Source organism: Geotrypetes seraphini, chromosome 1 (genome assembly GCF_902459505.1).
Source record: "Geotrypetes seraphini chromosome 1, aGeoSer1.1, whole genome shotgun sequence".
NCBI lineage: Eukaryota > Metazoa > Chordata > Amphibia > Gymnophiona > Dermophiidae > Geotrypetes > Geotrypetes seraphini.
In genome coordinates this window covers 161,885,340-161,900,645 of record NC_047084.1, presented here as the reverse complement: position 1 = coordinate 161,900,645, position 15,306 = coordinate 161,885,340, and the positions used below count along the sequence as shown (strand labels likewise).

Genomic DNA, 15,306 nt, shown 5'->3' with positions numbered 1-15,306 from the left:
TTTAAATTTTTCATTCTGGTGGGCAAGTCTTTGTTCTAATTATAGATTTGAAAAGATAAACGCTGATAATTTGGGACATGATAATAAATTTAAATTGATATGGGGCTCATTGACATCTTATGTTACCTCTTTATAATTGATTATTGATTGATATGAGTTAGTTTTTGTTTATTTAGGCACATATCCAGGGTAGGGTGGGAGAGAGGGGGATTATTTCTGTCTTAGATTTGTTTTAGGATACTTACATTCGGGATTGGGTGAATAGATGGGAAGATATCGATCAGAATAAGATATGGCTTTTTGCGGTAATTTATGTTTTTGTGTTTTATTGAATAATAATTGGGGGGTGGGTAGATGGGTGGGGAAAATTGGTTGATTAAGAACATGTGTAAACTGAATGTGCTTTTATTGTATTATTTTATGCTACATTTGTTGTATTGCACTATTTAAGTTTTCAAAATCAATAAAAAAAATTTTTTTTAAAAAAGATAATGTGTGCCTCCATTTTATCATAGTTACCCCTTTTGAAAGTTAATGCTGCTACAGTAGATTTCCTTAATGTCTTCACTCCAGTTATTAACTCAAATTTGATCAGTAATAATCATTGTTTTCACTCTTGAATTAAATTCTGTATTCCACTAAGGACTAGATCTAAAATAGCTCCCCCTCTTGTTGGTTCCTGGCCCAGTTGCTTCAAAAAAAAAAGAGTCATTTATTTAGTCAAGGAAGTTCACCTCTCCAGCATTTCCTGATGTGATATTTATCCAGTCAATACTGGGGTAACTGAAATCATATATAGTATTGAAAAAAACAAAGGAAGCGGGATAATCAACACCATAGCAATGACTTAAAAACTTCCTACAAAAACAACAAATTCTATAAGAAATATTTCATAGAGGGATGTAACCTTGACACTAAACACTTCTGATAGAGGCCACAGTCAAAATCATTGGCTACTTTATCCCCAAAGCTGCATATAAAGTAAATAATTAAAGATGAAAACATGCAGAAAAGAAATGTTCTGTCAGCAATTTAGATATTATGGAAACTCAAATAAAGCTGGAAAAATGTTAGCAAATTTTCTTAAAGCAAAAAAAAGAAAAACTAAAATTATTGCAATAAAAGATACAAAAGGTAATACACACACCAGCACTAAAGATATTGTAAAACAATTTCTTGATTTTTATAAGAGTCTATATACTTCAGATTCTTGTGAAAATAAAGAACAACTAAAATTATTGCAATAAAAGATACAAAAGGTAATACACACACCAGCACTAAAGATATTGTAAAACAATTTCTTGATTTTTATAAGAGTCTATATACTTCAGATTCTTGTGAAAATAAAGAACAAGATGGCTTAGAGTTTTTAAATTCAATTATTGGACCAAATATTCCAGAACATATAAAAGGAAGTTTAGAAGAACATATATCATTAAAAGAAATAGAACTAGCATTGAAATCTCTTAGAGTTGGATCCGCTCCAGGTGGAGATGGATATACTGTTGAATTTTATAAAACATTTCAAAATATTATATTGCCTTATTTATTAAATTTATATCAATATCAGATACATAATGAAAATATATCAGGTACTATGGCAGATTCTGTAATTATTGTCTTACCAAAACCAAACAGGGATCCTACATTGGTTTCAAACTACAGGCCCATATCATTGTTGAATGTAGATGAAAAATTGCTTGCTAAAGTATTAGCATTAAGATTGGCAAAAGCTCTTCCTTTTATTATAGATGTACACCAAACAGGATTCGTTGCTAAAAGACATTCCTCACATAATACCAGACTGGCACTTCATTCTTTAAACTTAGCGAAAACTATGAATGAACCAGCTTTCTTAATATCGTTAGATGCAGAGAAAGCATTTGATAGAGTGGAGTGGAAATTTATGTATCAAGCTTTAAAATGGTTTGGAATAGGTCCCTTTTTTATTAAAATGATTCAAACATTGTATAGCTCTCCTGGAGCAAGATTAAATATAAATAATAACATTTCAGAAAGATTTAACTTGTTACGGGGGGTTAGACAAGGTTGTCCTTTATCTCCCTTACTTTTTGATATTGTTCTTGAACCCTTATTAATTGCAATAAATCAAACTAAGGGAATAAAGGGGATCACATTTTCAAATTGGGAATATAAATTATCTGCATATGCAGATGATATTCTTTTATATTTGAGGAAACCGGAAGATACCATTCCATGTTTATTAAATTTATTAGATAAATTTGGTAAATTTTCTGGATACAAAATAAATTGGGAAAAATCTGAAGTTCTTCCAATTAATGTCCATTGTACCAAAGGATTATTTGATTCATATTCATTCCAATGGAAAGAGGAAGGAATAAAATATTTAGGAATTGTTATTAAAAATACAATTGATGATACAGTAACAGAAAATGAAAAAATTTTATTAAAAAAAATAACAGAAATGTGCGAGCAATGGAATCCTTTACATCTTTCATGGTGGGGAAGAGTTCAAACAATAAAAATGATGATCTTACCTGTGGTTTGTTATCAAATGAGTATGATTCCGATATTTTTTCAGGGGTCATTTTATAAAAAATTAAATAGAATACTTACAAAATTTGTTTGGTTTGGGAAAAGACCAAGAATCGCTTTAGCAACATTACAAAAAACAATTGGAGAGGGAGGAGTAAATTTTCCAAATTTTTATAGGTATCATCAAGCCTATATTTTAAGACAGGGTATGTATTGGATCCTCCCAGACCTCATGGAGAATGTACCAGACTGGTTATATTTAGAATGGCGACTCCTGTTTCCATTATATCCGGAACATCTTATAAGTATAACAATGCCCAAGAGATATAAAGATCACAGAATTTTATTAGATACATGGAAAACACTAAGATTTATTAGTAATATTACAACAGATCCAATAACTAAATCGTTAAATCAATCCATTTGGGTAAACTCCAGGATCAAAATTGGTGGATTCAAAATAATATGGAAGCAATGGATAATTGCAGGTATACGGTCTTTAAATGATGTTATAGTAAATGGATCCATGCTTAGTTTTTCACAATTGCAACAGAAATTTGGATTGAACATAACACAATATTTTAAATGGATGCAATTGAAGCAAGCCATCCAGGAAGGGTTCCCTGAATGGAAAAATCTTAATACTCAATATAGTTTGCAAATCCTTTGCTTTCAGGCAGATTTTTTGGGACACCAAGCCGCAAAATGGTATAAATTATTATATGGATTTTTAAATAAAAAAAAAAGAACAGGACTTAGGGACATTTGGAGTATTGAGATAGGACAGACAATTTCTGCAACTCAATGGCAAAAATTTTGGTCCTGGAGAATACATACTACAATGTCAGCATCTATGAGTCAAACATGGTTATTTTTATTACATAGAGTTTTATGGACCCCTACTCGGTTACAAAAAATAGATAGTTCTAAATCTAATAGATGCTGGCATTGTAAGGTAGAAATTGGGACATTAGATCATTTAATCTATTTTTGTCCCTGTATAAATGCCTTTTGGAAAACAATTTGGCCCCAAATTAATATATTATTAGAAAATCATGTTGGACTTACATATGACACAATTTTATTTGGAACAGCAATGAGAACACAGAGTCCAATATCAGCAAACAATAACAAACTTTTATTGATATTAACAGGGGTCGCCATACAACAAATTACTCAAAACTGGAAAGATCATACAAAATTAAATTTCACTTTTTGGTGGAATTCTATTTGCCATATATATAAGATGGAAAAAGCAATAGCGTTACAACATGGTTATATTAAAAAATTTAATAAAATCTGGGGACCATTGGCTCTTTTTTCTAAAGATCAGATATCATAGCACAATGATAGATCATATAATAGGGGTTAGGGTGGGTACAATATTATAATAACAGATGATTTATAATTTATTGCAAAAGGGGTCTTTATATATGTTTGTATTAAAATATATATTGATGGATATTCAAGTGTACATTGAAAATTATATGTATTATATATTTATCACTTGATGTAAGAAATTTAAAATGAATAAAGAACTTTAAAAAAAAAAAAAAAGATGAAAACATGCATCCCCTCAAACACTGCTTATAGCTTTTTGCTGTTTTTGTGGGAGATTCCTCAGTGCAAAGAGACCAACAACGTTTATGGCTATTATCATTCTGTTGCCAAATTTGCTAACTTCCCTAATTCTGTTAATATTTCGTTAGCCTGTTCTTTCTTCATCTGTTAGTAGACTTTGTAGAGCAGTGGTCTCAAACTCGCGGCCCGGGGGCCACATGCGGTCCCACCAGGTACTATTTTGAGGCCCTCAGTATGTTTATCATAATCACAAAAGTAAAATAAAAGTTTCTTGATCATATGTCTCTAGCTATAAATGACAATATTATTATTAAGACTTAGGCAAAAGGAAAGATTTATAAATTATAAAGAGTTTTACCTCATGCAAAATTGTCATTTCTTTCATAAGACATTAACTATTTTTTCTGCAGCCCTCCAAGTACCTACAAATCCAAAATGTGGCCCTGCAAAGGGTTTGAGTTTGAGACCACTGTATCACTGAGCTTGGGATGCAATGTCACAAAAGGAGATCATTGGATATTGTAGGTGATATTGTGGAAGGATTAAGTTTCTACTCTTTTTTTTTGCATAAAGTCTGATTGTTAAATAGTATATTTTGTTACAATGGATACAGAATTCCCCACTTACATTATTACAATAGTGAAATCAGATGAATGAACTCTAAAGAATGGGGAGGCTATTTATTGGAAATATGGGTCAAAAGGTCAAAAAGATTTGTTAAATCCAGGACTCATATTTAAGTACTTTAACAATGCAAGAACAATCAGCTTTGTTTAACAACCTGAATTTATAATGGTTTGGTACTTATGGATGATAAAGGCCATTTGGCCTTTATCTGCCATCATGTTTCTATGGGATAGGCACGTGGGATCTCTTGGAGAGAGAAAGAGATAATGGTTACTGCGGATAGGCAGACTAGATGGGCCATTTGGCCTTTATCTGCCATCATGTTTCTATGGGATAGGCACGTGGGATCTCTCGGAGAGAGAAAGAAATAATGGTTACTGCGGATAGGCAGACTAGATGGGCCATTTGGCCTTTATCTGCCATCATGTTTCTATGAGTATAATAGCTAGTAGGAGCATTGTAGCTAGATTGAAAAAGAGAGGATAAAGAATTAGGGTAGAAGGGGTGTTAGGTGATTTTGTTGGGAGGGAGGGGGTAAAAACTGTAAAACTGTCATCAGCATTGTTGATTGCCTGTATGTATCAGATGATGCAGTGTTTTTATAGTCTATTGTTTTATCTGGCAATGATATTGAATGACAAAGATATTTGAATATAAATATTTTTAAGAAACATAGCTGCAAGACATCTCATATCAAAAGAGATACTGCTGAACCCTAGAGCTGATGTATTTTTCCAGTTCTTTTAAAAGTAGCCATTGAGAATTACATATGAAATTTACTGGCTTAGGATTAAATTGGCTAAGAAGTCCCCTCTCTCCAGCATTTTTGCTTCCCAATCCCATACCAGTTGATCTTGGCTCCAAGGATTATGTGCAAAGTGTTGCTCCCTAACAGAACTACATTTCAGTGATCAAAGGACTGGGCAAGGACTGGCACGTGCTCACGGTCTTTGTGGTGGCACCACCACCTCTGAGAGGGGCAGAACACTTGTACACTTTGCTGTGCCAGCTCTCATGCTCAGTCATGATAAAACCATGTCTTTTTCTGAAAGCAGTCCCCCATATACTGCTACTAGGACATGGATCAAGTAAACCGCCAGGGAGGACTAGAGGTGGGTAATGGAGTGTGGATGATTTCTTGTATTACTGATAAGAATACCACTCATATTTTATGTGCAATATTGTTGAGAGCTATTTACCTTGATGCTATAAAAGATATGAATGTTCCACAGAAACGACTCAGAGGGGAGGCAGGAGCTTTCAGTGGCAGCTGTATTTGGTCTGAGTTGTCTCTTTCACTGGGCATTTTTTCTGGGAGCTGATTTCTGACAGACATGTTATGTTGGTTACTGTATGTAAAGTAGTAAAGAAGCTCTCATACCCTGTTAAAACTGTGCTCAAGTGAATCATCAAGCTCTCCATTGCTGGTCACAGTGATTTCAGCTGCTGCATTTCTTGGTGAGTCTTGATCCATCCTGGGCTCCTAAAACAAATAAAACAAATAAAGTTATATCGTAACCCAAGTAAAAAAATTACTGATTCTGCATATCTGAAGCCAACTGAAAAAAATATCTGTTTGTGGAGGTAAAGGCTTCTAACTGTACAGAAATTTCACATAAAAACAAACTCCTTTTACAGACATACTCTCTCTCTAAACTTAGATATACTCGTATATACAGAAATATGCTAAAAGATAAAGATATGTATATATACACACAAAAGAAAAGCCCCATTATCCAGCATTTAATGATCTGGAACACAAGTAACTGAGGGGCAGATTCTCAAAATTAAATCTGCCTTTAACGTGCTTGCTAAACCAGTTCCAGATGGTTTAGCGAACTTGTATTTTAGCAGCAGATTATCAAAATGGCTTACCAAGTTTTCTAGCAGTCTCCAATAATGCCATGCAAATGTACTACAACAAGGTCATTAATATTAAAATGATGATCCAAGATGGCCGCTGGATAGGAATGCTAAGTTACATGCTCCTGTGGGTTTGCTCTAGAAATTTTTCTCTTCATTTTACCTGGTATTTTTTCTTGAATAATGCCAAAGAGGAGGGGGAGAAGTGCCGCTATTGCCTCGCGACGCTCCGGGACCACAGTCTTCAGGAACATAGAGGAACTCATGTGGCGCATGCAGGGCATACCGGCAATGTCAGTGACTTCCCCACTGGAGACACTGTAGAGAGCCGAGATGCAGCAGAGCTCCCAGGGTCTCGAAACAACTCTCAGTCCTGACATGAGAGCACCCCCCCCCACAAACGACCGCTCCATGTGGGCGGAGGAGCTTCCGGGAGTCGGAATGCAACTACCCACAGAGGCCAGAGAGATCACAACGGGGGCTGGAGATTCAGACTCTCAGATTTTACAAGGGAGTCTGAATATGGATTCGGAAGAATTGATAACATCAGGGACTGGATTAACCTGGCCTGAACATCGACAAGAAGACTTGCCAATGGGTGAGCAAAGTACTTTACATTTACAGTTTTCTCAATTTCAAAAACCCCGCGAAGTAACACTGGACGCTTTGTGGGATCTCGTGGCTAATTTGGCTAAGACTATTAACCCTCAATTCCAACAAATTGAAGGGAGATTAAAAGAACATGATAAAGATATTGCCAATTTAAAGCAATTGACTGGCGACTCTAAAACTACAGTAGAAAATATACAGCAAGAGATAAAATCTTCTAAACAAATACAAGAAACGCTAATCAAAGATAATATAATCTAAGAAAACTTGAATCACTTGAAAATGCTTCTAGAAATAATAATCTTAGATTGATTAATTTCCCTAGGATTACCACAAAGCACAGTTACTTACCGTAACAGGTGTTATCCAGGGACAGCAGGCAGATATTCTTAACGTATGGGTGACGTCACCGACGGAGCCCCGGTACGGACACTTTTAACTAGAAAGTTCTAGTTGACCGCACCGCGCATGCGCGGGTGCCTTCCCGCTCGACGGAGGAGAGCGTGGTCCCCAGTTAAGATAAGTCAGCTAAGAAGCCAACCCGGGGAGGAGGGCGGGTCCTAAGAATATCTGCCTGCTGTCCCTGGATAACACCTGTTACGGTAAGTAACTGTGCTTTATCCCAGGACAAGCAGGCAGCATATTCTTAACGTATGGATGACCTCCAAGCTAACAGAGGGGGAGGAGGGATGGTTGGCCATTAGGAAAATAAATTTTGTAACACAGATTGGCCGAAGAGTCCATCCCGTCTGGAGAAGGCATCCAGACAGTAGTGAGTAGTGAACGTGTGAACTGAGGACCAAGTGGCAGCCTTGCAGATTTCCTCAATGGGCGTGGAACGGAGGAAAGCCACGGAAGCAGCCATAGCTCTGACTCTGTGGGCCGTGACAGCACCTTCCAGTGAGAGACCGGCCCGAGCATAACAGAAGGCAATGCAGGCAGCAAGCCAGTTAGAAAGCGTTCGTTTAGAGACAGGGCGACCTAAACGGTTAGGGTCGAAAGATAGAAAGAGCTGAGGGGATGAGCGGTGAGCCCTGGTGCGATCAAGATAGTAAGCAAGGGCACGCTTACAGTCCAGCGTATGCAGCGCCTGTTCCCCAGGATGAGAGTGGGGTTTGGGAAAAAAGACAGGCAAAACAATGGACTGGTTGAGGTGAAAGTCCGAGACCACCTTGGGAAGGAACTTAGGATGGGTGCGCAGAACCACCTTGTCATGGTGAAAAACAGTGATAGGTGGGTCGGCAACCAGTGCATGCAGCTCACTAACCCTCCTGGCAGAGGTGATGGCAATGAGGAAAAGCACCTTCCATGTCAGAAATTTGAGTGAAGTAGTGGCAAGAGGCTCAAACGGAGGTTTCATGAGGGCTGACAAAACCACATTCAGGTCCCAGACGACTGGAGGAGGCTTCAGAGGTGGTTTGACATTGAAGAGGCCTCTCGTGAACCGGGAAACCAGGGGATGAGCCGTAAGAGGTTTTCCGAGGATAGGCTCATGGAACGCAGTGATGGCACTGAGGTGGACTCTGATGGAGGTAGACTTGAGGCCAGCGTCGGACAGAGAGAGCAAATAGTCCAGTACAGTTTCCACCGCCAATGAGGTGGGATCGTGGTGATGCAGTAGACACCAAGAGGAAAACCTGGTCCACTTCTGATGGTAACATTGGAGGGTGGCCGGTTTCCTGGAGGCATCCAAAATGCGACGGACAGGCTGAGACAGATTCTGTGGAGAGGTCAGCCCTAGAGAAACCAAGCTGTCAGGTGGAGCGAGGACAGATTGGGATGTAGTAGAGACTGATGCTGCTGCGTAAGTAGAGTAGGAAACACAGGAAGAGGAATGGGCTCCCTGGAGCTGAGCTGGAGCAGGAGAGAGAACCAGTGTTGGCGAGGCCACCGAGGAGCGATGAGAATCATGGTGGCATTGTCTCTGCGGAGTTTGAACAACGTCCGCAACATCAGAGGAAGTGGAGGGAAGGCATAGAGAAACCGACCCGTCCAGTTGAGCAGGAACGCATCCGGGGCCAGACGATGAGGAGAGTAGAGTCTGGAACAGAAAAGGGGCAGTTGATGGTTGTGAGGGGCTGCAAAGAGGTCCACCTGAGGAGTGCCCCACCGATCGAAGATGGAGTGGAGTGTGGTCGGATCCAGAGTCCACTCGTGAGGTTGAAGGATGCGGCTGAGATTGTCGGCCAGGGAGTTCTGTTCACCCTGGATGTAGACAGCCTTGAGGAAGAGATTGCGGGCCGTGGCCCAGGTCCAGATGCGGATGGCCTCCTGACAGAGGAGGGGAGAACCGGTGCCGCCTTGCTTGTTTATGTAATACATGGCGACTTGGTTGTCTGTGCACAGGACAAGAACCTGAGGGTAGAGAAGGTGTTGGAAAGCTTTGAGTGCATAGAACATGGCCCTGAGTTCCAGGAAGTTGATATGATGTTGACGTTCCTGAGGGGTCCAGAGACCCTGTGTGCGAAGGTCTCCCAGGTGGGCTCCCCATACGTAGGGGGAGGCATCCGTGGTGATGACCATGGAGTGAGGGGGTAGATGAAAAAGCAGACCCCTGGAAAGATTGGAGGAGTTCAACCACCATTGAAGAGATCGCTGAAGAGACGATGTCACACAGATGGGATGAGAAAGAAGGTCCGTGGTCTGAGACCATTGGTTGGCTAGAGCCCACTGAGGTGTTCTGAGGTGGAGTCGTGCCAGAGGGAGCACATGGACTGTGGAAGCCATGTGGCCCAGGAGGACCATCATCTGCCGAGCAGGGATGGAGTGATGAAGGAGCACCTGGCGGCAAAGATGGAGCAGGGTCTATTGACGGTCGGAGGGGAGAAACGCCCTCATCAGAGTGGTGTCGAGAACTGCTCCAATGAACTGAAGTCGCTGTGTGGGAAGCAGATGCGACTTGGGGTAGTTGATCTCGAACCCCAGAAGATGGAGGAAAGAGATGGTGTGTTGAGTGGCTTGTAGCACAAGCGGGGACATAGGTGCTTTCACCAACCAATCGTCCAAGTAGGGGAACACCTGGAGGTTGTGAGACCTGAGGAAGGCCGCCACCACAATAAGGCACTTGGTGAACACCCTGGGCGATGATGCGAGGCCAAAGGGTAGCACTTTGTACTGGTAGTGATGGTGCTGTATCTGAAACCGGAGGTAGCGATGTGAAGTCTGATTGATTGGAATGTGAGTGTAGGCCTCCTTGAGGTCTAGGGAACATAGCCAGTCGTGTTGAGAGAGAAGAGGGTAAAGCGTGGCAAGGGAGAGCATTCTGAACTTTTCCTTGACCAGACACTTGTTGAGGTCCCTGAGATCGAGGATGGGACGTAGGTCTCCTGTCTTCTTGGGTACCAGGAAGTAGTGGGAGTAGAAAATCCCTGACCCCTTTGGTCTTGGGGGACTTCTTCGATGGCATTGAGAAGAAGGAGGGATTGAACCTCCTTGAGAAGGAGGAGGGTTTGAGAGGAGTGAGAAGCAGACTGTACGGGAGGATTGTCTGGTGGAAGAGTCTGGAAGTTGAGAGAGTAGCCGTGGCGAATGATGGCAAGGACCCACTGGTCTGACGTGATGACCTCCCAACGGCTGAGAAAAAGTTGCAGGCGTCCTCCGATAGGTTGAGGAAGAGGTAACGCTGGTGAGAGACTGGCTATACCCTGGAGAAAGGAGTCAAAAGGGCTGAAAAGGTTTTGACTGAGGGAGAGGCTTGGCAGGTTGATGAGATTGGGAGCGAGCCTGAGTTTGCTGTTGCTGACGAGGTCGGCGAGGTTGTTGCGGAGGTGGATGAAGAGGTCTGGCTGAGAATCTGCGTTGGTATGAAGACTGCTGTCTATAGGGGCGAGCAGGCGGAGTCTTCTTCTTCGGTTTGATGAGAGTATCCCACCTGGTCTCGTGAGCAGAGAGTTTCTGGGTGGTGGAGTCTAGGGACTCTCCGAAAAGTTCATCACCAAGACAAGGTGCGTTAGCCAGGCGGTCTTGGTGGTTAACATTGAGGTCGGAAACTCTCAGCCAGGCCAGACGTCTCATGGCAACCGCCATGGCCGAAGCTCGAGAGGTGAGCTCGAAAGAATCATAAATAGAGCGCACCATGAATTTGCGGAGTTGGAGCAGACTGGAAATGTGTTGTTGGAAAAGAGGGACCTTACATTCAGGAAGATACTTTTGTAATGAAGAGAGTTGTTGAACCAGATGCTTCATGTAGAAGGAGAAGTGAAAGGTGTAATTATTGGCTCTGTTTGCAAGCATTGAATTTTGATAAAGGCGCTTGCCAAATTTATCCATCGTTTTGCCCTCTCTGCCAGGAGGGGTAGAAGCATAAATACTGGATCCCTGGGTTTTCTTCAAGGTGGATTCGACAAGAAGAGATTCATGGGGTAGTTGGGGTTTGTCAAACCCCGGGATAGGGATGACCCTGTAGAGACTATCCAGTTTTCTAGGGGCCCCCGGTACCGAGAGAGGGTTCTCCCAATTCTTGTAGAAAGTTTCCCGTAAGATGTCGTGGACGGGTAACTTTAGGAATTCTTTGGGGGCTTGCTCGAAGTCTAGGGCATCTAAGAAAGCCTGTGACTTCTTAGAGTCAGATTCTAATGGGATAGAGAGAGCCGCTGACATTTCCCGAAGAAATTTGGTGAACAAGGATTGTTCAGGCTTGGAACCGGTATCGATTGTGGAGGGCTTCTTGTTGGTTGAAGAAGCCTCATCGTCGGTACCGGGTTGGGATTCTTCCCAGAGGTCCGGGTCCCTGACGTCGGTGTGTATAGGACGGGACGGTGGTGTGGATGGTACTGCGTGGCGAGTCTTAGAGAGAGATTTGCCAGAACGCATGGAGACGGTACTGGGGGAAGAGGAACGGTGCCGGTCTCGGTCGGCTTGGCGACGGTCCCGATGTTGGAGAGGATCGGCATCAGAGTGTAGTTGCACGAGAGGGTTGATGGGTTCCGCCGCGAGCACCGGCATGGACGTGTTTAATGGTACCGATGGAGTCGACTCCGGTGGTATGGTGCTAGGCTCGGGCTGGTCCGGTACCGGAAGGAGCGGGGCCAATATTGTTGGCAACAGGTGCTGTAGTTGTTGCTGTAGCTGCTCCTGTAATTGAGTTTGGAGTATGGCCGCAATGCGGTCGTCCAGAGGAGGCACCGGTACCGCTTTTTTCTTTTTCGGTACCATAGGTGCTGCTCTACGCCCCGGCGATGAGGAGGCCGATGACGAGGCACTCACCAAAATCGGGGCGGAGCGTTTACGGGGTCGGCTGGATGCCGGGAGGACCGGTGTCGCCGCCGTGGCAGGAGGGCGCTCAAGGGAAGTGGAAGGCTTCTTAGCCGGCTTACCTGACACCATCGACCCCGAGGAAGGATCAGGCGGTGTGGAGGTAGTCGGTGCCGACTTTAGCGGCGCCGTCGATGGTGTGGCAGACTCCATGGCAGATCCGGTGCCAAAAAGGATGTTCTGCTGGATCTGCCTATTCTTTAACGTACGTTTTTTAAGAGTAGCACAGCGGGTGCAGGTGTCAGCCCGATGCTCTGGACCCAGGCACTGTAAGCACCAATTGTGCGGGTCAGTGAGAGAGATCGGGCGTGCACACCGCTGGCACTTCTTAAAACCCGGCTGAGGGGGCATGAATGGAAACACAGCCTCCGCAAAATCAAACCCGGAGGCCTGTATGTTGGCAACAGGCCCCGCCGGGGCCGGCCAGAAAAATAAAGGAAAAGACAAATTAAAGAATTTTTTTTTTTTTTTTAAGGCGAAAAGGAAACCCGAAGGGAAAAAGGCAAAAAAGGAAGAAAATTACGTGAGCGGGAAGGCAAAGTAGAAAATTTCAACAGCCGTTGAAAGCATATGCGTCTTCTTCGCTCCGCGGAAACGAAGACACTGGGGACCACGCTCTCCTCCGTCGAGCGGGAAGGCACCCGCGCATGCGCGGTGCAGTCAACTAGAACTTTCTAGATAAAAGTGTCCGTACCGGGGCTCCGTCGGTGACGTCACCCATACGTTAAGAATATGCTGCCTGCTTGTCCTGGGATAATAACTATTAGGGAAATGTTGAAACGCTACTTGGCTAAAATATTGGAGGTCCCTGAGGCTTCATTACCTCCCTTCACACAAGTCTATTACCTTCAAAGTAAGGTGCAAAATATCCAACAAAATGTGAACCAGGACTTATTGAATGTTTCAACCTTATTAGAAGTTTCTGATAGGGAAGTAGCTGTTCCTGCTACTTTACTTTTGACAGTTGCCCTTATTTTAGATAATGCAATAGAGAGAACTGACTCGAGCTAATTAAACCTCCAAGAGAAGTACTCATAAAACTGTAACTCTGCTCAGAGGCTTGTAACTCTAAAGAGAGGGAGGTAACCCTCTCTTGAAACAAGAGTTATTATTTCAAATCATAGCATAGTGTTTTAGTAAAAATGAGTACAACTCTTGAGGGTAACAAGGCTTGAAAAATGTTTTTCAAGCCTTGTTACCCTCAAGAGTTGTACTCATTTTTACTAAAACACTATGCTATGATTTGAAATAATAACTCTTGTTTCAAGAGAGGGTTACCTCCCTCTCTTTAGAGTTACAAGCCTCTGAGCAGAGTTACAGTTTTATGAGTACTTCTCTTGGAGGTTTAATTAGCTCGAATCAGTTCTCTCTATTGCATTTCAGCTACTTTCTGACTCTTAATTGCTACATTTTCCCTGTGTATTTGGAAACTTATTTTAGATAAGACTTGATTGTTACGAATATTCTTCAAAAACAAACAAAAAGCTACTAATTATCATTAATGAAAGAATTTCCAATGATGTTTTAATTGATAAATGATAAATGTTTAATATATATGTATTTGTTGTAAGATGAAAAATGAATAAAGAATTATAAAAAAAAAACCAAAAATAATTTTTGGGATTTAAAGTTAATATGTTTCCAGACTTAGCACGTGAGACACAAAGACGTAGGAAAAAATTCTTGTTAATGAAATCTGGTGTTTTAGCTTTGGGGGCTACCTTTTTTCTTCGTCATCCGTGTAAATGTATAATTACCGTATTTGCCGGCGTATAGGACGACTGGGCGTATAAGACGACCCCCCAACTTTTAGTTAAAAAATAGAGTTTTGTGTTATACTCGCCGTATAAGACGACCCCTTCTTCCTTCTCCACCCCTTTGTATTCCCCCATGTGCTTTCAGCGTTCTTCTCCCTCCTCTGTCTTCAAGTGCTTTCAGAGTCCTTCCCCCCCCCCCCTCTTCTCTACCGCCCCGGGTGCAGCACAGCCAGCCAGGTCCCCTTACTTTTGTGGCACTTCCCCGACCGACCGACAACAGCCCGGGTCCGACAAACTTCCCTGCCCTTAACCGCGAATCTAAATTACCTTCTTACAGCTGCTGTAAGAAGGTAATTTAGATTCACGGCTACAGGGCAGGGAGGATTGTCGGACCCGGGCTGTTATCGGTCGGTCGGGGAAGTGCCACAAAAGTAAGGGGACCTGGCCGGCTGTGCTGCAACCGGGGCGGGGCGGCCGCCCCTCTCTCTTGGTACTCTCTCTCTCCTTACCTGCCATGCCTGCAGCAGAGCCGAACGGAAGTCTTCCCGACGTCAGCGCTGACGTCGGAGGGAGGGAGGGCTTTGTTTAAGCTTTGTTTAAGCCCTCCCTCCCCTCCGACGTCAGTGCTGACGTCGGGAAGACTTCCGTTCGGCTCTGTGCTGCAAGCAGAGAAGGTAGGGAGAAGAAGAGCCGCGCGACTGAGTACATCCAGCCCCGCAAGTAAGGGCATGTAAACTGTACCCGGCGTATAAGACGACCCCCGACTTTGGGGAGGATTTTAAGGTACTAAAAAGTCGTCTTATACGCCGGCAAATACGGTAATTATAAATCACATAAATTTGTTTTCTTTGACCCTCCTCAATTGACAACATTTTTGTCGATGTCTCGACTGGATAGTGCTCAGTGAAAGATAGGTGCCTTTATCTCAGCTATCCTACCATAATTTCTTTAAGAAAGGATTCTCTTTATTCTCGCTTATATTTACATTTTGGATCCTATTTGAGGACTTGAGCTGGATTTAAGCTGATTTTTTTTTCTTTCTTATATTATAATTATGTTCTGTTATTCTGAACGTCTTGAATTTGTTTTCTGTACAAGC

At 42.4% G+C, this 15,306-nt stretch overlaps 1 protein-coding gene across 4 annotated transcripts in view; it reads right to left on the bottom strand.

Moving 5' to 3' along the window:
• ARFIP1 (ADP ribosylation factor interacting protein 1) overlaps window positions 1–15,306 on the bottom strand; it is a 188,995-nt gene that overhangs the window by 136,034 nt on the left and 37,655 nt on the right. For all 4 annotated transcript variants that reach the window (XM_033940751.1, XM_033940741.1, XM_033940761.1 and 1 more), the window contains exon 3: window positions 6,107–6,208. In XM_033940751.1, the coding sequence (XP_033796642.1) occupies window positions 6,107–6,199 (93 nt within the window). In that variant the 5' untranslated portion in view covers window positions 6,200–6,208. The remainder of the gene's footprint in view (window positions 1–6,106; window positions 6,209–15,306) is intronic.